The 23,875-nt window shown below is 41.8% G+C and overlaps 3 protein-coding genes across 6 annotated transcripts; 1 reads left to right on the plus strand and 2 right to left on the minus strand.

The window, feature by feature from the left end:
• Positions 1-755: 755 nt before the first annotated feature.
• Positions 756-1,619, minus strand: lrrc10 (leucine rich repeat containing 10; the record flags this gene model as incomplete). The annotated part of the gene is made up of 1 exon (XM_083974097.1): positions 756-1,619. One exon carries the CDS (start codon positions 1,617-1,619, stop codon positions 756-758), a length of 864 nt encoding a protein of 287 aa, XP_083830223.1.
• A 3,116-nt stretch (positions 1,620-4,735) lies between these two features.
• Positions 4,736-11,257, plus strand: cnot2 (CCR4-NOT transcription complex, subunit 2). Of its 3 annotated transcripts, none has more exons than XM_083974084.1 (15): positions 4,736-4,784; positions 6,128-6,256; positions 6,360-6,432; positions 6,635-6,782; positions 6,908-7,090; positions 7,195-7,274; positions 7,571-7,696; positions 7,940-8,064; positions 8,218-8,335; positions 8,698-8,854; positions 9,197-9,258; positions 9,587-9,636; positions 9,738-9,838; positions 10,398-10,542; positions 10,637-11,257. In XM_083974084.1, exons 2-15 carry the CDS (start codon positions 6,140-6,142, stop codon positions 10,721-10,723), a joined length of 1,572 nt encoding a protein of 523 aa, XP_083830210.1. In that variant the 5' UTR covers positions 4,736-4,784; positions 6,128-6,139; the 3' UTR covers positions 10,724-11,257. The 3 variants fall into 3 exon arrangements, with proteins under 3 accessions (XP_083830210.1, XP_083830211.1, XP_083830212.1); XM_083974085.1 differs by having other exon boundaries at positions 7,607-7,696; XM_083974086.1 differs by lacking the exon at positions 7,571-7,696.
• Positions 11,258-12,385: 1,128 nt separating this feature from the next.
• washc4 (WASH complex subunit 4) lies at positions 12,386-23,489 on the minus strand. Of its 2 annotated transcripts, XM_083974068.1 has the most exons (33): positions 23,349-23,489; positions 22,259-22,398; positions 22,093-22,146; positions 21,931-21,996; positions 21,786-21,831; positions 21,611-21,678; positions 21,444-21,526; positions 21,194-21,236; positions 20,989-21,092; positions 20,694-20,814; positions 20,183-20,306; positions 19,967-20,094; positions 19,689-19,849; positions 19,468-19,594; positions 19,205-19,330; positions 18,926-19,033; positions 18,662-18,808; positions 18,476-18,555; positions 17,853-17,958; positions 17,569-17,685; positions 17,292-17,460; positions 16,933-17,087; positions 16,765-16,839; positions 16,581-16,685; positions 16,360-16,494; positions 15,647-15,755; positions 15,489-15,555; positions 15,233-15,319; positions 14,859-15,006; positions 14,668-14,764; positions 14,341-14,537; positions 13,606-13,696; positions 12,386-13,403 (listed from the first exon to the last, which is right to left on the minus strand). In XM_083974068.1, the coding sequence occupies exons 1-33, from the start codon at positions 23,407-23,409 to the stop codon at positions 13,339-13,341; spliced, it is 3,510 nt and encodes a 1,169-aa protein (XP_083830194.1). In that variant the 5' UTR covers positions 23,410-23,489; the 3' UTR covers positions 12,386-13,338. The 2 variants fall into 2 exon arrangements, with proteins under 2 accessions (XP_083830194.1, XP_083830195.1); XM_083974069.1 differs by lacking the exons at positions 21,786-21,831; positions 21,931-21,996; positions 23,349-23,489 and having other exon boundaries at positions 22,259-22,301.
• Between the last annotated feature and the right edge of the window lie 386 nt (positions 23,490-23,875).

Raw genomic sequence — 23,875 nt, forward strand, 5'->3', positions numbered from 1 at the left:
ACAGCCTCAATCTATCACATGAATTATGCATTGGTCTGGATAAGGAGTGCACTAATTGACTTAAACCATCCATCACTTGTATTAAAAACCTCACTGTATTTAGCCACAGTAAGTACATAGGCTACAGTCATACAGTATATTATCTCCGACCCTGCTAGAACAATTTCTCCCTATACTTTTTCCAAGAATTTGTGCTGACAGGTAACCTTTGAATTTGTACACTGCATCTGGTGACATCATGGTTATAAAACCGAGCATATTCGTATAACCCCCCAAATAACGTCAATAACAAGGAACTGCATAAATAAAAGTGTGAGTCACATTCTGTGTTACTGTCCCAAAACAACACCAGTACTTGCGAGCATTGCTTACTATTTGTTACATGCAAAACTCCAAAGATAGACATCTTGCAGTATTAGATAAACTAGGTCCGAAGTTGGTCAAAAGTTAATACCAGTTTACAAAGTCACTTCTGTGTGAGGCCATAATATACAGACTTCAAACAAAACACTGACATTTCGTACATGCCAGAAACCAAACAGTAAGCATTTTATTTTCAAAATACAAATGTCCCTTTTCATTCAGACCAGATTTCTGGACTTTTTTTTTTTTTACTTGAAGCTCATTTGACTGGTTTTTACCATATATGGACCTGCCTGGCGTACAACACACTCCTTCACTGTAAGTGTCCACTTGAATGCTGTCCTGTGCTGACAGACCTTGTCACAGCTGAAGGTTACTTTGTCCCTTGACCCCTAAATGTTTTGCTCCTCTTCAGGTTGTATTTCCCTGACCTCGGCTGTAGTCTCACTGGCTCCTTTTGACCCATCATCATCCTGCTCATCATCTGAGCTATCTGCCCAGCGTCCAACCCTCCTGACACCCTCGCCTACTGCTGGGGCGTTAACGCAGGGATTGTGGTCATAAATGACAAGTTTCAATCCCTGCATGTGAGACAGGGCTGGAAATTGACGGATTTTGTTCCGATCCACATCAATGACAGCCAGAAAGTGCATTTCCAGCAACACTGGTGGGAACTCTGTCAGCTGGTTCCCAGCAAGCCAGATACTTCTTAGCTCCTCCAGCTGCCCGAGTTCCTTTGGTAAACTCCGTATCTGGTTATAACCAAAGTGCAGGGTCTTGAGATTAGGGAGCTCAGAAACCACCTTAGGGAAAACAGTGAAGCAATTAGTCTCCAGCCACAGAGTGCTAAGTTCCTTGAGCTCCCCCAGTTCTCTGGGGAGGCTGTAAAGCCTGTTGTTACCCAGGTAAAGGGTGCCGAGCTGGGGCAACCTGCAAACAGCTGCAGGGAGCTCTTCAAAGCAGTTAAAGTCGAGGGCCAGTAGCTGCAGCTTCCTCAGTCCCTGTAGCTCAGCAGGTAAGGTGCAGAGGTTGTTGTCACTCAGGTAGAGCTTCACCAGCTCGTCAAAAACACAGGCAGCAGCAGGTAGTCGTCGCAACTGCCGGCTGCTCAGATCCAGAGTCCGATCAAGAGGCATCTCCTTCAGATCCCCCACGAGGAAGCGTTGACAGCGCTCTGAGGGAATGAAGGCGATGACGCCTCTCAAGGCGTTACCCATCTTCCTCACTGTCTCTGACACGCCAGTGGTCCTCCTCATCAGTTTATTGCCAGAAAAGTGGGTGCACTCAAGCAGGCTGTTGGCGTCTTGTAATTCTCCACCACCGCCCCTCTGGAGTTATTGATCCTGATGATATGCAAGAAACAAAACAAGTTTATAACAATGTAATACATCTTTGTATTACTGTATCAGTATATGAAACTGCATGTAGCAGCAATTAGATGATTATGATGCTGAATTACACCCTTTGATGGCATAACAGCCATGATGTTGAGTTATTTCAAAAAGATAATAAGCATCAACAGTCATCAGAAAGAGACAGAAAACATAACAGGCGTAAAGACGATCATAATAAGCATTGAAAAACACCTACTTTCCAGTGTTTGCCTGCTGATGCCCATGATTCTCAGCATCTCCTACAGAAAGCCATTTGTTTATCCAACTTAATGAGCTGAAAACCTATTGTATTCTCTGGGCAGATGTTCCCCAGTGTAGTCCTCTTACTATCTCTCAGTGGCTCTGAGCTTTGCCCTGACTTTCATGGCGATAGCAACCACTAGCTGCTCTCTCCTCCCCATTTATGCCTAATGACTCCCCCCCCCCCCCCCCCCTTCTCCAAGATGACAGAGGTGGGAGAGAGAGAGAGACAGGGAGGGGCAGAGTGCCATGGATAAGCATAAGAAGTGCTTTGTGATGAAAGAGCAGCGAAGGTCATTTACATTCTGTTTTAATCGGTCCGGACGTGATGCTGGGTCTGTGCCATTGGGCCAGACAAGTGGGCCTCCACTCTCAAGAATTTCAGAAAGAGACGAAAAATAAAGTGTATTTGTTTTATTGTGACTCAGTCTGTGGCCCTCATTTCATATTTTAAATAGTCCTGCTATGATGAACAATTTCTTTGGAAAAGAGATGTATTGAAGAGGGCCAACTGCTACTCTTTGTGGGAAATTTGAGGCTTCTCTCAAAAAGACCTTAACCTGTAAAGTGAAACACTGAGATAATGTGGATTATGATTTGGTGCTATACAAATGAAACTGAATTGAGTTGTTGGAGGCTGTTTGGCTCTGTGGACCTGTTTATCAGTGCCACATTGTACATGCCTGTTTGAATTGTGGGGTCATTGTGGTGTCAAGACTTCAGTTTGCTTAAGTTTGGATTTTCCTAACCCTCTAACTCTTTAACTGTAAGAAGTCACTAGTAGTCATCCCAGCCTGCCTGAGGTGTGATTTGCACATGCTATCTTGCATACCTTCATTAGTGCCATTTTCCAACTTGATAAAGCTGGGGAGGAATTTCATTTTCCTTATCAGAGGGGGCAATGGTTGCCCTCCGTCTGTTTTCGATCACTGACAGACTGTTTTTAGCACTTGTCCTTCTCATCGTCCACTTATGGCCTGGGGGCCCCAAACAGACTGAGTACAGAGACAGAAACAAATGACTGCCGTGATAGGAGTCTCTTCATGCTGGACATTTTAATATGTCGAGGCAAGAAAAGCTCAGCTCAGCTCCCTTTATGTTATTACTGGAGCGTTTCAAGCAATGGGGTTTCCATTAATATTTTTTTTATTACACCTGTGCCTTCCCTGCAATGACGAGTGAAAATATATCAGCAGTGAAAAAAGCATATATTGACTCGTTAGTATCATTTCAACCACATCTCATATCCCCTTATCAGATAGAGCCAGTTGAAGATGGTTTCCTAACCCATCTAAATTCAATTAGTAACTCCATCTGCTGACAGCGTCCAGGAGATATACAGTAACGCATCGGAAATAACAACTATTTGGACCTTGTGTGAAGTTCAGGTGTTTTTTTCCTGTATTATCTTTTATTGCCATGTTTATCCTCATTTAACCAGGAGGGCAGCTGGAGGAGATGGTCTCTCTAGTAGTCTACATGTTAATTACCCGAAAAGGACAATGAGAACATCCTGCAGGCATGTCTGAATCTGCCAGTGCATTCCTGGACAAAGAAAAGCTGCTGCGCCTCAGTGAATATCACAGTCCCCTACTCTCGGTGTGCTGTACAGTTTTCTATGCTGGTTGTAAACTGTATTCCGACTGCCCGTCTGCCCCTCCTGGGTGTGGGATCCCTCCCCTATTGGCCACACCAAGGTTTCTCTGTTACAGTCTAGGTCACCAACAAGACTGTTTGGAATAATGAGCGAATATTACGATTATTGTTTTTAAATGTGACAAAGAAGCATAAATGACCCATACAGGGTCCAGAGATGGTAAGCAAACCGGTTTTCTCAGCCCCTTTAAATAAGGTTAGGATGCCAGAGGGAATGGCATCCATTACAATGGGGAACTCTTTTGGGGTAAAACAGGAACACCAAATGCTTGGAGGAACTCAAAATTATTTAGCAGATTTCCATTGAGTAGGCAAGCTGGGTTAGGCTACTAGAATTATGTTATTTAACCATGTTGGGAGAAACAATGATTTGTTTCCTAATTATTATGCTACATTTAATGTGTGTGGTTTATTTATTTTTTCATTGGGTGTACTTTTTATTTTGTTTAGGTCTTTTTTAATGTCTTGTGTGTGTGTAGGCTACTAAATGTGATGTTGACCCCTGTCAAAGACAAATTTCTGTTACCCTTTGGTGTCAGACAAATACATTTTATATTGTTCCAGATGAAACACCTACGTTACGTTTTTTTTTTACTTCAACTTCAAATTTATTTCATTATGTCTCCCAGGGGCACAATTAGTTTTGCAGTAGACAAGAACAGATCATAAAAATGACACATTCGTAGTACCCTGTAACAGACACATTCAAGAACACATGAATGGTGATCAGCCATGCACAACCACAAATCAACAACAGAGAGATGAATGACAGTAGTACAATAAAATCAATAGCCTACATAGGCCTATATATAAAGTGCAAGAAGAACACTGCATAAGGTAAGGTGCAAGAACACTGACTGCTTATTGTGTTTAAAAATTAAAGACCATGTCAAGAGCATTTGTTTATGATTTTTTTTTCTATTTTATAATCACATAAAATAACATAATCCAAGGCCTCCCAGTTAAAGTTCAACATGCTGAGGTGGAGCCACTGCTTTATTATGACACCGGGGTTTTGTGTACGGAAGTGGTCAGCAGGTTGTAAGGTCAGAGGGTAAAGGCTATTCCCTCTTTCGATTTAGAGTACACACAGCCATCTTGGATCTAACGAAGAGAAGGGAAATTGATGCGGTGAGGGTATTTTACTCTTTTTTTTTTCGCCATATGAAAAAAAAGCGGCCCCCCGAAACAGATTTAACCCCCCTTTAGGTGTGAGTTATTTGTCTCGCTGGTATCGCCGTTTCGATACAGAGCGGGTGGTTATTGGTTATTAGCCTTTAGCTCCGGCTGTTTGCTGCTGCTGCTGCAAACGGAGCCGAGAGACACGGACAGCTGACTGTGGGTACAGAGAGAGAGAGAGAGGCCTGGGCTACTGCTGTCTGATACTGACTGCTGAAAGAGCAGGGTGTATTGAAGTTGAAAGGTTTTCTTATGTTGTCCTTGTTAGGTTATTAGCAGCCTCCTCTCCTCCTCTTCGGGAAACGGACGTTCAGCTAGCTAAATGCTAACACACACAGGGAGATCTCAATAGCATGCTAACGTTAGCTTTACACTAGCATGTTACCACCACCACCACTACTACTACTACAACTACTGTTGTTGCTGTTCATTTCCCCCAACAGTGTCAAGTTAGGTAACTCTTTACCAGGTAAGAGACAGACCAGACACCGCTATGAAATATTCAAGAAGTGATTTATCAGGTAGCTCTGCTGTCACTTAGGTTTATTCATTCCGTATTATTGGAAAAAGTAAGTTGTTTCTTCTGTTTATGAAAGTTCAGCTTGTGCATCGTTGTTACAAACCATGCACGCAACTGTTCAAAACTACATTGTAACAATTTCATTTTCTATTTGTTCCATGGATAGACATTTTCAGTTTATACACTATTTCCATGCATGGAAAGGAGCTCCTTAGTCAGTTCATTCTGAAATTATAAATAGATGTTCTGCCAAATTATAAAATATCCTAACTGACACACAGTCAGAAAAAGAAAAAAAAAAATCACACACAAACAACTCAAATATAGCCAATGCTTTCCCATTAAAAAGTAAACAAAAAAACATAACATAAGACACTGTCTTCCCATTTCATATGATCTTATTTTTTTGTACTGTCTTTTGAACTCTGGTGTGTTCTTCCAATCTAATCTAATCTTTCAATCTAAAGAAGTTATTTTCTATCTGTTATTAAGGGGAATTCATAGGAAGTCCTGTTCTATTTTGTTCATGTATGTTTATATTTTGAGCATGTAGTGTCAGCGATGTGCTTGAACAAATGTGTGAGGAATAAATGCATTTCAGCAGTTGCACAACTCTGGGACTATTTGAAGTTAAACTCAAGTGGGTGAAGGAGTTCAAGGAAATAATTTGTTGAAGTGTCATGGCCATTGTGAAAAGGATTTTTTTTTTCTATTGGTTTAGTTCTTTATTTCTTTCCCTTGCACATCTTTAACAGCATCTGTTCTCTCTCCTCAGGTGACAAAAGGCATGTTTGGTGCTAGAAAGAAATTTGTAGAGTTTGTCGAGGTAGTCGATAACGACTTCACCGATGAAAGCATGTACTACAGCCAGCCGTCGATGTTCCCACATCGGTCGGACAAAGATGTGAGTCCTGTCCCCATTTCTGAGCTCGTTTCTCCAGTGAACGACAGGAGAGACATTTTGGATCTAACTCTGTCCTGTCTTCACTTTTCTTTTCCTCCTTTAGATGCTGTCCTCGCCCTCGCCATCGTCGTCGGGTCAGCTGTCGCAGCTTGGTGCAAGTTTGTACGGTCCACAAAGTAAGTCTTTTCATCTCAGGCAGCCAGTCACAGTTTTCTCTTATGTAGTGTTTTTTTTTTTTTACTAAGCTCATTTACTTCTCGCTTGTACAACCACATCTGCTTAAAGTCAGAGGAGTTTCCTTAAACTTGGTTGACGTATGTTCATCGTTGATGCGCTTCGTGTATGTTTATCTTGTTTTTCTGCCATGTCTTTCTGCAGGTGCGCTGGGCTTCTCGGTAAGGGGCATGGGGAACAGTACACCTCAGTTAAACCGAAATTTAACGCAAGGCACGCAGCTACCAAGTCATATCACTCCCACAACAGGGGTCCCCACCATGTCCCTCCATACCCCCCCGTCGCCAAGCAGGTGTGTATGAAGGTGTTGATTTGTTTAACTTTGAACAAGGTTGATAGTGATGAAAAATGCATGAACCTAGAAATGATAGTTGCCCTGGAATCAGCAAAAACTGAACACATCTAACTGTTTGATAGGGGGACGTTGCCGATGAACACGAGGAACATGCTGAACCACTCTCAGGTCGGTCAAAGCATTGGGATGAGCGGCAGGACCAATAGTATGGGCAGCTCGGGGCTGGGCAGCCCCAACCGCAGCTCACCCAGTATCATCTGTATGCCCAAACAGCAGCCAGCACGCCAGCCCTTCACCATAAACAGGTAGACAGATCTAAAACCTTTGGTTCTGCATTAAAGAAAAGCAAATGTCTAGAAGCTGACCTTTCTGGTTTTGGTTTTGTTTTTGTTTTACTCTCACTCTGCAGCATGTCAGGATTTGGTATGAACCGCAATCAGGCCTTTGGGATGAACAACTCATTATCAAGCAACATCTTCAATGGCACAGGTTAGTCTGTTTTAACCAGCGTGGGTTAACCTCTGGATTTTATTTAAAGAGTTAAAAAGTCTCCTCACTTTCTATCGCTGCAATTGATTTCTCTGAGCTCAGAATTGACTGTGCAGTGAATACTCTTTTCTTGAAGTCGCTACTATACATATAATTCTGCTTAGCAAAGGACTTTTGTCTTCATTCATTTATAGTGTAGATGAATTAACACTATTAATTAGTAAATGCCACAGTATTAAACAGATAAGTCGCGATGGAAGTGACATTACAAGTACTTAACCTTCCTGTTGCTGCAGATGGGAGTGAAAATGTAACAGGACTGGATCTGTCAGATTTCCCCGCGTTAGCAGACAGGAGTCGGAGAGAAGGGACTGGAAACCCAACACCAGTGCTCAACCCGTTGGCTGGAAGGGCTCCTTATGGTAGGCCATTAGGCTGTAGAAAGTGTCGTATTTTTACACACATTAAGCTAAAGGCAGTAGGATCCCCTAGGAGAGGAAATGGCTATTAGCCTCTTGGGTTCTTAATCCAAGGCAAAGCTTTATTTCAGTGCACATCTAAGTTGATAGAAAGAATTGTAGATATTAGTTTGCTGTAAAAAAAGAAAGGAAAAAAAAGACAACCTATGTAATTTCTGCTTCACTGTGTTCATTGTCATCATCAAGTTGGCATGGTGACAAAGCCATCAACTGAACAGACACAGGATTTCTCCATCCACAACGAGGACTTCCCTGCACTGCCTGGCCCAAATTACAAGGACCCCACGTTGAACAACGACGACAGCAAAACTGTAAGTGAGACCCACTGATGACTTGACACCACACTCTGACTTGATGTCTATGTTGTTGTTGTTTTCTGTCAGTGTTACACATCAGACGATTATTTATTATGAAGTGTGAAAATGTTTTACCTGTGTTTCTAAAATGGCTTTTCTTTTGTTTAGAACTTGAACTCCACAAGCAAGAGCACATCCAATGCAGATGGGCCCAAGTTCCCTGGAGACAAGACGGCCTCGGCACAGAATAACAACCAGAAGAAAGGGATCCAGGTGTTGCCCGATGGTGAGACCTCTCAGCCAATCGTATCGCTCCAATTCCACTGAGACATCCCTTCTTAATCGCACAACTTGGGTGAGGCAGTTGGGCTCTCTACCCTGCATTTGAGGTTAGATAATTATTGGATAGGCTGCAGTGAGAAAACGAAAAAGAATATGTTCATTATGATGCAGATAATGATCACCTTTCCATTCACTTGTTTGTGACCATCACATGTTTAAAAAGAAAGAAAGAATAGGCCTGGTTTGTTCTCCACTGCGTGCACAAAGTGTGGTTTAGAAATATGGAGGTGACAGTAAGTATTAACTGTTGATCACAGCCCATTTTCAGCAGTTTGTTGAACTCTGATGTTTGTCCTGCTGCTGCAGGTCGGGTGACGAACATTCCCTCAGGAATGGTGACAGACCAATTCGGCATGATTGGCCTGCTGACGTTTATCCGGGCGGCAGAGACTGATCCTGGGATGGTCCATCTGGCGCTAGGGAGCGACCTCACGACACTGGGACTCAACTTAAACTCACCAGAGTAAGATGTTTACAGTTTACATTAAAACATTTCACCAGCAAGTACAAGTTGAAAAGTTGATGCAGTCCAACAAATAAACGTGGGTTCAGTAGCCCATTTAAATATAGTTTTACGACTTTTAATGCATTTTACAGACACAGGTGGTTACCAATGCCATGGTCACATTTGCATTTGTGCAGCTTTCCTCGTCACTTGATAAAATAAAGTTAAACTTTTGACCCTCCTTTTAACTAAAATACCACTTTGGTGGTGTAAATTCTCATTGTAATCACATATTGTTGCAAAATCCACTGTTGATTTTCATAGCGAAGAAGAACTTACTTCAGCTTTATTTTCTGACAGAAACTTGTACCCCAAGTTCGCCTCTCCTTGGGCCTCAGCACCTTGTCGACCTCAAGACATTGGTAAGACATTAAAGCGGAGTATTTTGGGGAAGAATGCTGTTTTAAAAGATTTGGGTGTGAGCCAGTCTGAAGACATTTTTACAGAGATAGACAGGACGAGTGTTGAATGAGAAGAGTTGTTAGGGACCAGGCAACGCCTCCTCATCTAGTGTCATATTTTCTTGTGTTTGTAATAACATTGAGGAACAACTAGACATATGGCAATAATTTCATATTTAGGTTATATGTTGAGGATTCTTTGTCCAAGTTTCAGTATTAGGGTTGGCAGTGAATAGACAAAAAGGCTTTATCATAATATTCTAACTTATGCCTGTGCTTGCCTTTTCAGACTTCCATGTTCCCTCTGAGTACTTAACAAATATCCACATAAGGGACAAGGTAATTATGAGCTGAGCGCCACAGTACGCGGTCGCAGTCTTCAGGTTGGATGTGCTCGGACAAAACTAATTATCCTTCTTCTTTTGCTGCCTGGTCTCCAGTTGGCTGCAATCAAACTGGCTCGATATGGTGAAGACCTGTTGTTCTACCTGTACTACATGAATGGTGGAGACCTGCTACAGCTTTTGGCAGCAGTAGAACTGTGAGTTCCTTTGACATTGAATTTGCTGTTAAGTTCACACTTAAGAAAAAAAAAAGGTAAAGCAGAAGTAAGCGGAATGTTTGTGTTCATATAAGTGATTGCTGTCGGAAGATATAACTATTTAAGACTTATATAGAGTGTTTGGTCCGAAACACGGGTCTGTCAGTCACTCTGCTCTGCTGTAAGCCGAGGAGAAAACTTTCCTTGTATCCTACAACCTTTATCTAATGAGGAGAGAGAACGGCATAAAGGGCCGGTCCTCTCTGTGTGTGCAGCCAAGGGATGCACGTGAATGTGGTGACGTAGGGACGAGGGCGGGGACTGCTAACTCCATCGGCTGACAAGAAGTTAACCAAAACGACCGGATCGCTTACTTCTGCTTTAAGTTCACAATTAAAAGAAAAGTTTAGTCTGTAAATTTAGCTGGAAATGATTGAATGAAAATTTGATCTCTGAGATATTTGAGGTTCTTGGGATGAAAACCTCGGGATGCTCAGAGGTCGGTGACTGGCTTGGTTTCCTTTTATCCTCATTCCTTTTTCATAACTTCACTCTCCAGCTTTAACCGGGACTGGAGGTACCACAAAGAGGAGCGGGTTTGGATAACGAGGGCGCCTGGCATGGAGCCGACACTGAAGACCAACACCTATGAGCGGGGCACCTACTACTTTTTTGATTGTCTTAACTGGAGGAAAGTAGCCAAGGTAAGAGTTTGTCTTTCTGTAGCTTTTTTCTACCAACCATTGTTGTCTGTCAGAGCTTCTCAAATCACGGTAAAATTGTTTCTGCATCTCTAAGGAATTTCATCTGGAGTATGACAAGCTGGAAGAGAGGCCTCATGTGCCAACAACGTTCAACTACAACCCAGCCCAGCAGGCCTTCTAAGGCCCGACCAGTCCAAAGGCCGCAGCTGTTCCTGCACACGACACTGTTGTCCAGGAGGGGCGCTGTGGTTCACACAGCTTGGTTTTTATTCCTTGAGGATTCGGCTGTTTGACTGTGGGGGTCATCGCCACCATCAAAACTGCCCTGCCTTTCCAAAATTACATGCTGCCCAAAACACCAACACTTGTTCTGTTTTTATTCTTTATGTTCCTCCTGTTTTTTTTTGTCTTGTTTTGAGCAGGGTCTGTGTTATGTTTACGTCTCTGAATCTGAAGTCTGTTTTCTCCCACAAAAGGAGGACTGACCTTGCGGCGCAGGACAGTGACAGAACAAGGGTTTCGCCTCGTCTTTTCAACAATGTTAAGAACAGAAAAAAAAGCGAGGGAAGCAAAGTTAACTTCGTCAGACTCAAGTGAAAGGGTGAAAGAAATGCAATGTTAATTGTTGCACTATATTTAGTAATAAAAGAACACAAAATTTGTTTGTGCTTTTTTATGTGAACACTCCCTGATATCTCTTTTTTCTCCCCCCTCATTGTTTTTGTTATGGGTCGGGTGGGTGGGAGGGGGTGAGAGGGGTCAAGCTACTTTTCTACATACATCCCTTTTCATCTAACTTTTTTTTTTCCTTACATTTACTTTGATTCCTTCAACTCTTCTGTATTTGCACCTACATCATACTTTGTTGCTCCCTCTGTCCGTCTCTCTGTGAGTTCTGTGCCAGCTGAACTTGGACACAAATCTGGGAGACTACTTTGGTGTCCATGAGTGTGGACAAATCCTCGCAGAGGCTTAAACAGCTACACAATGTTGTTCCAGAGCAAACAAAACACTTTCCAGTCTTTGTTACAATTTTGTAAGAAATGTGTACATTTTTTGTTTCTTTGCATCACATAAATTAGTGTATGTATGTACGAATGTGTATATATGACTGCTATATATATATATATATGTATGTGTATATATATATATATATATGACATCTATTTTGGAAGAAATTTGCCCTGCCTTGTACCTCGTTTTTATGAGGTGAGCATGGATGCAATATGTGGATGTAACAGGACATTTCTGGATCTGCTGGACAGGGTGTCACGTGGCACTGTGGGCACTTACAACGAAATAATACGAAATTTAAAATGTCATTTAAGGAAAGGCCTGATTCTCAGCCAAAAAAAAGAAAGAAACAACCACCTAAAACTAAACACGGAGATCATCCACCGAGGTTCGAGTCCAAAGCAAAAGAAGGGATGTATTTCAATTCAAGCTGTTTGAACAGCAGTGAACAGCAGCATTTCGTAGGAAACGGAAAACTGACAATTTGAGGAGAAAAAAAAAAATCCAGACCAATATTGTATTTTCTGAAGTGAAAAGCTTCTTTTCTTTGTATTAAAGCAGAAAAGGCTTTCCTGAACCACTGTGTTGTTAATTGCTTTCTTTATAAACCAGGCTCCCTCATGCGGTCCAACCTTTTACAAAAAGTCACTTTTATTGTGGATTACTTTGCAGACAAACTGTAGTTGTTTAAGCCATTCATATAGACAATATATTTGTGCATACTGTATAGTACTCAGGTTTTAAAATAAATACTAAATTCTTCAGTACAAAGTCATGATTGAGACATTACATTCTGTTCAAAGTGCAAATTTTATTAGTCCTCAAAGACTTTACAGTCCTTCCTCTTCAAGCAAGTTAATTGATGGAATGTTATTTTGACCAAATTGTGGCCTAATTTTCATGTTCATGGATACAAAATTGCAAAATTAAAATGTAATGATAACACCTCTAGTGCAGCAGAGAAATAATACAACCTCAGCACTATGCAACACTCACAGATCAAGAATCTGGGGGTGCAGGTGCATTCTCAATTAACTACGGTATGCGATGAAAGAAAAGATAATCCACAGTTTAGAAAGGCACAGACACACATTCGTTTATACAATGTATAAAATGGACAGAAATTAGCAGTAGACGAACGTGGCACACAAACGAGAAGATTATACACAACATTCTCAAGAGGTGTCAATAGTGTGCTATAGGATACAGAGCTGCCTTTAAAGGCAATGAACAGTCATGTTACCACAACTAGTACACTGGACACTAACAAAGAGATGCAGCAATAAAACAGCAGTGAAATCAAAAACACATGCAAATTAGTCAATGATTGAAATCATCTCTGATCAGCAGAGGACACACACGCGCACACACACACACAGCTGCAGCTTCTATTGTAGAAAAATAATCTAGTCCTTCCAGACCGAGCATTAAAAGTATCAAAGAGCTGTGTGATAGAGGAAAGGATCCAATTTGACCTCATGCCTCACCTTTCACACCACACACACTTTTGTAAATGCTACAAATTCAAACTGAATTTATTAGAGGCTGACAGATACTTGAAAGCTGTGGGATGTTACACAGATGTTTCTGTAAAATGGAAACAAAAGAAACAAAACAGAGACACTTCCTGCCATAGCACTGTGTCCGTCTAATGTCTGTTGTTTTTACCCAGTTTCAAGTCTACAGCTCGAGATCTTCTCTTCACCTTCTTCTGGCCAGGAGCTCATGTGACAGGACTCTCAGAGTTATAATCTGACATGAGAACACGTCGTCAGCTCAGCGTCACTTCGAGGCAGCTTCAGTGGGGGTGGAGCCGTCTGCAGTTCCTCCTACTTTGGCTGTTTCCTCTGGCGGAGAGAGAACGGCAAAATCACTGGTTGAGATCTAACAGCACAGACCTCGTCGTTCATTAATCATTATACCATCTCTTCATTCATCCATCTACCATGAAAAATTATCTACAAAAAGCCTGTTTAACAGGGTGGGTGTGCCAATGGCTGTGCATAATTGAAGACCCCATTAATCATCACACCATCATCTAACTTTTACCCTTTTTCTCCTGAGTCTCCTCAGCTGCAGTCTTGTCCGCTCTGAAGAAGATCCGTGCGCTGCTCAAGGAGAAGTGGAGGAGCTCAAACTCCTACAGTGGAGAAGAATACAGAGAGTTAGTTCATAGTGAAACATCATCTACTTCTTTCATACGTGCTCCTTCACCCTCAGGGGTCTGAGCCTATTTTGGCCGTTTTTGAATACTTTAGATTTTGCCTTTATACACCCATGCTTGGTATCTTTTTTTTTTTCAGCACAACTTCATCTGTATGATCTGATAATTATTTTGTCACTTTAACCTACTTCATTAACACATTGGGCCCGGAAATACACAGAAATGATCAAATCTGAATCGAAAAAATATGCTCCCCCAGTCCACGTCAGACATTTCTGGTATACTCACCACATACAGTATCAGCTGATTCGACCACTTTTTCCCCGCTTTGTAAAATGACAAGAAATGATGAATATATGGAAAGAAGAGCAACGCCTGCCCCTCCCATCCCCCGGATATATATTTTTGTACTATCAAATTAAAACTATCAAATCTCCGGTTTTACTCCGGTCTATCAAAGTGGAAAAAAAAACTGTGAGAATTTTAAATCCGCGCTTTCAGTTGAAGTTGACGGCACTTCAAGTGACCTAATTTCTTTTTTATGGCACTTTGAAGACGTCATGTGATCTGATCATTTCCGGCAGTTACACGGCCTGAAAACACTGAAAAACTGAGAGAACCTGAAGGCAGACGTCCAGCCTCTTCTGAGTGAGGTTCATAGTTTGCAGCAACTTTTCATCCTGACTGGCCGACTGGACGTTCTGCTCCTTCACCACAGCGTTCATCTCTCTCTTGTATTTATCTCTAACGGCCTGGAACCAGTGCAAAGAGTCGAACTCCAGATACTGGTCCAGCAGCTTCAGGATGTATGCCACGCCTGAGAGAGCACGAGACAGAGGAGTGGCAGAGGGGAAATAAAAAAGAGGAGAGTACGTCAGGCAGTCAGGCTTAAAGGCTTTGGGATGCTTCTACGGTTAAAATGTGATTTATCACTTTTGCCCACTCACCCATTGCAAAGCCATCATCCGTGAAAGCAGCTCCACTTTTGTTTTTCTTGTTGAGTTTCTCTTTGCAGCTGATGGAGTGCTCCACAAAATTAACAGTCTACAACAGAGATTGATTGCATGTAACTCATTACAAGTACCGTTACCGCAGTCAAACACAGCAGGAATAAAAATGAAGAGGTGTGGGCACTGACCAGTGGAGGTACGATCATGTAGAAGTTCCTCAGGTGCATATTCTTGGCACTGCGAAATTCAGGGGCAAACACGGCCACCAGCATCTTGAAGTACTCCGTCCCCTCGGCAGAGTTGCTGGTCAGATCTCCCAACACTGAGTCTAGGACACTGGGAACGACACACAGTGATTAAGAAGAAGCTGTGGTGCCACCTAAAGGTGTAAAAGTGGAAATGCAGTGAAAGTACATTTCACCTTCAGTACATATGTATGTAAAATACTGAGCCATTACTGAATCTCACTGGAGCTGTCACTATAATGGCAACACTAAAACAAAAGCAGGTTACTTTGAGATAACTTTGACTTATTTTTGACATGTTTTCACATTTCGCCCACCTAGCAGCTCTCTGAGTCTCCTCTGACAGCCCCTCCTCCTTCACCAGCTCCTCAAAGTTGACAATATCCTCCAGGTCGGGAACGAACCTGGAAATGATACAGACATAAAAAACATTACAGTGAGATATGATAGAAATAAACCTCCAGTTTTCAGCTTCTTCTTCTTTGAGCATTTCTAAAAGGTTTCTCAAGAGTTTTACCATCCCTTTTATTTTACGATAAAAAGAAGCATAAAGGTTAAGTCTTTTTTTTTTACCTGATGGCACTGCTGCAACAGTGAAGGCCTCCAGAACGGATCATTCGCACATAGCCCATGGCGTTGCCTGGAGAAAGACAGGATATAAATGTTATTGGTATTGGCTCACATTCGCCTGCAGCTGCGGTTGAATTTGAGGAGAAGAGCTGATTTCTCACCAATCTGACTGATGAGCTGTCTGAACTGGTCCAGGTAGCTCTGTCCCTCTGGAGTGATGCCAAGCTTCCTGATGCCACGGTTAAACTTCTCTGCTCTCTCAAATGGATACTATGACAAATACACAGCAGCACAATAGCAATTAGTTATTTCACTAAGATGACAGTAATTTTTAAAATGGAAACCTCAGGGGGTTATTACAGGACGATTATCCAGCTAACAATATGGCAACTTAAAGGGATAGTTCAACATTTTGGATAATGACGGGACCTTACGAGAGTTGTTTTCGAGGAAACTGCCCCCGACGGGAACGCGTATCAGCGGTTTTGCATGAATTTACCTCGAAAACAACTCAGTCTCACAATGTTCTGTTATTATCTCATAGCGTGGTGAATGTACTGGTCACAACTTGTCCACGAGAGCGTTTTGGAGTTGTTGGATTCTGAGTTTGATGAGGGAAACCAAGAAATCCCATTAGCCTCCGTAGCGTAGCTCTGAGCAGCTCGCGGCTCGGCTCTGCCGTTATAAAAACAGCTTGCACCGACAATTAAAGGTAACAAACCTACTCCTAAAAGTATAGGGATTATGTCAATGGGCCAATTTGCCAAAATGTTGAACTATCCCTTTAACCTGTTTAATGACAGGCTAAATTTATCTCAATCACTAATTTCTCTTTCTACAACAGCTTTGTTGTTGTTGTTGACTCTTTACAAACCTTCTGATCGGACTGGTCCTTTGTTTCTCTGAAGAAGCGGATGTCTTTGATGAGTCTGGACTTGATGTGCTCATCGTACATGAACTGGCTGAAGATGTAAAACTTCTTACGCAGGAACTGGTAGGTGAAGTTCACCTGAAGAACAAAGAGACAGTGGAAATTAAAATCCAAAAAAAGTCCAGATTTATCAAAACACACTTCTGCCTCTCTTGTAACCTCACCGTGGTGTTCATGATGCCCGTGCCGTGGGTGCGGATGGAGTTGGCAATGTGACGGATGTTGATGGTGTTCAAGTGCTTGTTGTTACTTGCCTTCTCTATGAAGATCTATTGTAAAGCAGTGGTTTTAGTAAAAACAACTTGGTTCAAAATGAGAGAAGGTGAAGGTGGAGGCGACCTCTCTTACCTGGTTGTTGAGGTTATAAAGGTAACGCGAGACAAAAACATGAATGTTCCTCATGATCTCCAGGACATCCAACCCCTGATGAGAACACACGATGGAGGACACAGTTAATTGACCATTAGTTAATTACGTAACTAATCTTAATGATGTTTAAGGTGCAACCACACAGACCTGCTCTAGGGTCTGACTGGGCAGATGGGCCTCAGTCATCGTTAGTCCGTAACGCTGTGTGGCGAGGTTTCTCATCTCACTGTAGGTGGCCCAATCATGCAGAGCCACAGTCGTCAGGTTGTAGAAGGTTTTATCCAGGTAGTGGGTCACATAGGCTGGGAGGACATTACACTTTTATTACTGAGCTCTACCACAAATAGACACGTAATAAAAAAAAACTTTTTAAACTTTACGGATCTGGAGAAAAACTAAAGGTTTCTACCAAATGTCATATAAAAAATGTTATTTAAGATCATTCTAATGACAAAAAGGATAAAAACATATCTGTGTGTGTACATGTGTAAGCTGATTTTCAGCACCTTTGATATGGATGAAGCGGTTGAAGAATCGGATGGGTTTGAGGGAGAAGAAGTGGGCCAGATCCTTCATGCCAACTTTAAAGGGGTTCCTGTCGTCAAGCTTGAGGTGAGTGTGCACAGAGAGACGCAGATCCTTCTCAATCTCCTTACAGAGCTTGTCCAGTAGGTGCTACATGACAGAAAAAATAAATAATAATAATGAAAAAAAAAAGTCAGGTCATTTGGTAACGGAGAGGGTGGATTTGTTCTGCTTCTGCAATAGTTCCTCTGCTCTCACCTCATTGAACACATCCATGATCTCCTTGTCATAGCTCTCCAGGAGCTGGTCACATGACTCCATGTGTTTGGCATGTAACATGGACGGCACGCTGTCCCGCAGCGCACTGAACATGTACTGCTCCATCCAATCACAGACATCATCCAGACAAAAACAAAACAGCCCGATCAACGAAAGCAGAGGAAAGAGAAGAAACAATTAAATAAATGAAGTTTATCTGTATTAGCATGTAGAATCTTTTGGATCTTGAGTGTATTATGTCCATCATAAGACTGTCAGCCTACATGTATTCGTGCTGCGTCCACGGCGTTGTCGTACACATCATCTAGGTAGATGGGAAACACAGCTCGGTGCCAATAAAGGAAGCTACAGTCACACTGCAGCCGGACCCTGAGGGACAAAGGAAAACAATCCTTCAGTCTGCTGAAGACTCTAAAAGTAGGTCAAAGAAAACATCTAATTGCTTACATGAATGCAAAGATTAGTGCCAAAGTAACACAGTTCTGACACGGTCAAACATTAGCATCCATCAAGCGGCCAGGTGCCAATAAAAGTTTATGTTTGACAGATAACTCTGGACAGTCACCTGCCAAAGTGATAAATGTCAGCATTTAAATTGGTTTTGTTATATAAAGACTAAAACTTAACGACTATGCAGGCTCTCTGAGTATGAGCCAGCGACATCGGAGCAAAACACTGGCGTCCTATTTTGCAAGATGTAGAAAGCTGCCTGCCTGTCACGCTGGCTCCACACCAAGATGTAGCATCTAAAACTTCTGGAAGTTTTCTTTAGTGCCTGGAGGGCTGAACACTTTGCCAGTATGTGACAGATGGAAGAGAAAAATGGATCATGCCGCTGACTAGACCTTCACTTGAGATTTTGTAGCTTATCAAAACAAAATCCTACCTCTCACGCAGCTCACTGATGAGATCCAGCTTCTTCAGCACAAGCTGCAGCGGAAGCAACTCCTCATCCTTGAAAGTTTTCTAAAAGAAGCAAAAGATTGATTTCGATGTCAAGACACAAATCGAATGAAATAAAAGAAAAAACGGTGTCAGTGTCCCATCAATCGTGCGTTTTTTTCTTACGTACCAGCTGAGTGCCGACACACAGAGCCAGAGACACCACGAGGCGTCGCTCCTTTGTGCTGGGTCCACTGAGGGCGTTTTCTGCCAGTACCAAAGACGAAAGCACATCCAGACGCTGCTCACTGTACTTCTTGTCCGAGATCACCCTTTTCTTCAGGGGGGAATGACATCAAATGATTAAAAAAAACAAAAAAAAAACATACTTTATCTTTAAACTTCTTCTGTGCATAGCAATAATTTGAGCTGTTACTCATGTGTCTGTGTTTACCTTGGCATTGCCGGTGGCATTTAGAGCCTGTGACTGCAGCTGCTGAGTGATGTGAGACACGGAGTCGGCTACAACCATAGATCTCCTGTGAAATGTGTGCTCAACAGCCTGAGAGGGAGACATGATTTGACCCGATTATTACTAAGATAGACAAAATCAAAACTTAAGCTTGAGACAAACAGGAAAACTTGTGAGTTAAAGCATGTTGGTCCCCACAAATAAAGAGTGTGCCTTGTTTCTGGACCCCACAAATAAGTCAACACAGTCATATGCACCCACCTTTAGCAGTTCCACCAGTCGGCAAAGAGCTTTGACAGATGTCTTTGTCATGGGCCGCTGCATCGACATGTACATATTCATGGTGGTCTTGATAATGGTGCTGATGCTGTATGCGTACAGGATGCCCTGTAGGGAGAGTGGATGCAACAGTTTTCATGAAATGACACAGCTAATCAACAAATGGATACAAAACAGGTAACTGCTGTATCTGTTTATCAAATGCATTTCAAAAGTACTGCAAAAATAAAAGGTTGAGTCTTTACCTGTACAAAAACATTACATCGGCTGTTCAGGTCATCTGCCAGCTTGTCACTTTTGTGGTCCTTAGATAAGATGGACTCCATCTTCATCATCCAGGAAGTTACAAACACGTAGTAGGACTGAACATCCCTGAGGAGAAAAGACAAATCAAACTATTTTTTTCTCATATCTAAAAATCAGGTTGTAACAGAATGAATTTTGACTGAGATTTGGCCCCACTGACTTCGTTAGTGTCTGAGCTCTTTGTTGCAGGTAGGTGTCTCTCTGCACTCTGATGGCCTGGAGGCTCTTCTTATCCATCAGTTTAGCTGCAGCTGGGACCTTGGCGGTGAGGAAAGCGTCTGGAAACCAGATGATGTTAGCTGTCAAAGTGACAGCTGGAACCTGGGGGAAACGAGACCGAGAAAAACACATAAAAGATATGTTACCACTGCCTCGGGACAAGTTACAACTAAGGATGAGATAGAGGTGTGAAGAACTAACGAAATACGACAAAACTACCTTTTTACAGACATCGAGCAGAGCCTTGTAGAGCTTCTTGTCGACAGTCCTGAAGATGTGAAAGTGAAGCACAAAGAGACCACAGACACCGGCATATTTGTCTCTCTGGTCGATCTCTGAAGGTTCTCCTGAAAGCAGTGTGAATCAAACAAAATAAATTTGCTGGAAGAAGCTACAACCTGCAAAAACCGAGCTTCGATGAGAGGATTAACTGACCTATCTTGGACTCAACATTAGTGAAAATGGTGCGAATATTGTGGGCAAACTCCTCGGCGAAGGCACTGTTTTTGGAGACAGCTACTCCCTCCCCAGGATCATCGAACCTCTGCTCCACACAGGCCTGTCACAGAGTTGAGAGCACAATGAGGTCAGTGGGGTCAAGAGGTCATCAGAGTATAAGTTCAGCCTTAAAATGACATACAGTGGGGAAAATAAGTATTTGATCCCCTACTGATTTTTGCCCTTATTTCACTTGATCAAATGTAAATTAATTTATAACCTTTATACGATGATTTCTGGATGTTTTGTTGATATTCTGTCTCTCTGTTAAAATAAACTTACCATAAAAACTATAGACCATCCATTTCTTTGTGGGGAAGCAAACTTAGAAAATCAGCAGGGGATAAAATACTTCAACAAAAAAAAACTAAAACCACTGATTTCAGTCAAAATGCTTGAATAAATTAATTACACAATATGATAAAAGCTTACTAAGAGGGGAAGTTACCTGCAGTATCATGCCATCCAGCAGCTGCCCCTCCAGCTTGAGCAGGAGCTTCTCAAATGGTTTCAGCTTCTCTTCAGGAATGGAAAATTTCCCTGGGTTGTGGTGCACCGATTTCAATAACCTATGGTAGAATTATGCATTTATAGATCACTATAAACATAAAACATATCAGATTGAAAAATATATTTTTTAAAGAAATGAATTATCACAAATGGCTTTACTGATTAAAAGAAATACATTTCTACCACTGATTGTGTGTGTGTGTGTGTGTCTGTGTGTGTGTGTGTGTATTAACCTTTTATACATCTTCCAGTGATCTTTTAGTGTGCCATGATTTTCCATAATCTCATCAAGTGTGAGCAGTACCACTAACAACTCCCCGAGGTGTTCGTACACTATCTGCAGTGGCAACACAAAACAAACATGGAAAGAAATAGTTAGAAACTGAAAAACACACACTCAAGATTCACACACAAAAATGCATTAAATCTTAAACCAACCTGGAAATGGACACCCGATGATTCGATGATTTTTGTTGCACCCCTAAGATATGAAAAGCAGAATGGTTTTGTATGTTGTGTCTTACATTGTAGGACAGCAAAAAATACATACTCAAAACACAACTGCAGTCTGTATGTTCTGCTTTTGTCTGCACGCACAGTGCATAATGACTGTTTTCACAAGCCAACTCAGAGAGAACAGTGCATTCAGTGTGTTATACATTGACTGGCTTCTGTTTGTGAGTCTTACTTGTTGCTGTTGTAGAGGGCGGCCAGCTGGTGGACAATGTTGACCACCACTTCATAACATCTTGACACGAAGCAGGACAGTTCCTTCCCAAACAACAAAGACAAAAGCAATCAGTGTTTTATTGACTCCAGTAAACCACTTTATAGCGTAATTCAAACATTTCTCACCTGTAGGAATGAGATGAATCTACCCATCTGAATCTGGGACTCTCCTTCAACAACACTGGTGTTAGACACTGCAACAAAAAGGCACACAAGTAACTTGTTTTTATCAATTCAAAGTCCTTAGTTCAAATTATTACGCACCCAAGATAAAAGGAAGTACTGTTTGCTGACTGGTTACCTCCTTCTCCATAGTACAATGAGCCATTGTAGAACTTAGTTTCTGCCTGCAAGTGGACAAATATAGTACAGAAAACATTCATACAGAGAAGTACTGCTGAAGTGTATATTGTAGAGTAGGTGTAGAGTGCTTTGACCGTGCTTACCTCATACTTGAGCTTCTTCACTTCACTACAGAGTGCAGCGTAAACCGTAATGACTTTGTTAAGAACCTACACACCACAAGATAAATACTGATCATTAAAAAAAAACATCATTTAAAATTTGAGGCTTTAACTATTACAGACTCTTTATACGAATTTATGTACCTTGTTGTCAGTCTTAATTAACTCCAGTATAGATGACTGCTCGTATGGGAGAAGCTGAAAGAGTGAAGAAAGTGTTAGGGTGGAAATTACCCAAGTTATAGCTAACTGTGTGAAATGAAGTTGTGACAGTTTCAGGCTCTTGTGCACAACCCCACTGGTGGTTTACCTTCAGGGCGATGGGGTCCAGAGTGAAGTCCCACACATCTCCGATGGAGTCATCCAGCGCCTCCTCGATACCCCTCAGCTGGGAGGTGTATTCCTCCAGAAACTTGCTGTAGTTCTTCAGTTGGACCTCTGTGTGTATTTCTGCAGGGTGAAAGGTCAGATCAAGGACATAAGTCACATTTAGTACGATATTTACGTATGTTGTTCGGGCTCTGGTTCATCACTTGAGTTTATTAACTGTCCATTTCCTATACACTTCTACTCCACTACAGTCCTAAAGTAAATGCTCCACTTCCTATTAGTTACTTTACCATCTAAATCCATATTGCTTTTCAGATCAAAAGTATCCTATAATACAGTAAAACATGTATTGTTCAATCCTTTATTCAATATCACATAAAGTCAACAGAAGCTCTCTTTACTAGGTGCACAGTCAAAACGTAGCTACATTTTAATCTTAACAAGTATCCTCAGCAAAGCACACTTAAGGTATGGGTTAAGGAAAAAGCATCATGCACTAAGTCTGATGTCCTATGTAACATGTCTCTTTGCTATCAAACCCAATATATTACAGTAACTGAATCATGTACTCGTTTAAGTTTTATGTGTAACGTGGGTTAAGACTGTCTTGTCACACTTATTTTGTGAGCTAGACATAGGAAGCACCATTGATATTATAGAATAATATTCAAAGTGCATCATCCACCTTTCTTGCTGATAAATTAAAATGTAACATCAGGTCGTTTGAGCTTTTTTCATCACTGTCAAAACTGACAAACTGTTTATGACGCTGTCATACACATCGGCTGGACCTGCTGTCTTTAATTTCACTTCGATTTATCCTTGTCACTTCACACATTTCAACTAGTCTGGATGTGCTAGTTGTTCTGTATCGGTTAATATAACTTGACATAGGAACAAATACGTTAATTTCACAGGTATTTCTGCACAATGACTCGCAGCAGTCGTTCTCCTCCAGCTAATAGACGCAGCCGCAGAGAGCCATCTTTGCTAACAGCTTGCGCTAACACCGCAGGGCTGCAGTGTTTTGTGTGTTTTCTCTGCATGTGAGCACCGGACGAAACACTTACTCTGTGACCCGTCGTCAAAACGGTCAAACTCCCAGTCAGGTGCGATGGTTTCTACCGCCATAGTCCCGACAGAGGTGAGTCAAAACACCGCTGTTAGAAAGTGCTGGAGCTACACGGTCCCATGACCGGGTCTCATGATTTCGTCAATGGTCGCAAGTCCTCATGGGAAATTGAGTCCACAGAAGTTGACAACCAGTAGCCTAGATAGATAGATAGATAGATAGATAGATGGATGGATGGATGGATGGATGGATGGATGGATGGATGGATGGATGGATGGATAGATAGATAGATAGATAGATAGATAGATAGATAGATAGATAGATAGATAGATAGATAGATAGATAGATAGATAGATAGATAGATAGATAGATAGATAGATAGAGAGATAGAGAGAGAGAGAGAGAGAGAGATAGATAGATAGATAGATAGAGAGAGAGAGAGAGAGAGAGAGAGAGAGAGAGAGAGATAGATAGATAGATAGATAGATAGATAGATAGATAGATAGATAGATAGATAGATAGATA

The sequence above is a fragment of the Trachurus trachurus genome (genome assembly GCF_905171665.1).
Source record: "Trachurus trachurus genome assembly, chromosome: 6".
Lineage (NCBI taxonomy): Eukaryota > Metazoa > Chordata > Actinopteri > Carangiformes > Carangidae > Trachurus > Trachurus trachurus.

Bases quoted from the DNA above. Each gene is read 5' to 3' on its own strand.
- cnot2 (XM_083974084.1), top strand. From the start codon at position 6,140: ATGTTTGGTGCTAGAAAGAAATTTGTAGAGTTTGTCGAGGTAGTCGAT. The intron at 6,433-6,634 runs GTAAGTCTTTTC...GTCTTTCTGCAG, and splicing joins AAGTTTGTACGGTCCACAAA to GTGCGCTGGGCTTCTCGGTA. The intron at 7,697-7,939 runs GTAGGCCATTAG...GTCATCATCAAG, and splicing joins GGCTGGAAGGGCTCCTTATG to TTGGCATGGTGACAAAGCCA.
- washc4 (XM_083974068.1), bottom strand. From the start codon at position 23,409: ATGGCGGTAGAAACCATCGCACCTGACTGGGAGTTTGACCGTTTTGAC. The intron at 22,147-22,258 runs GTAAACCACCAG...TCACTCTTTCAG, and splicing joins TGGACCCCATCGCCCTGAAG to CTTCTCCCATACGAGCAGTC. The intron at 17,088-17,291 runs GTGCTGAAAATC...ATGTCCTCCCAG, and splicing joins CCGCTTCATCCATATCAAAG to CCTATGTGACCCACTACCTG.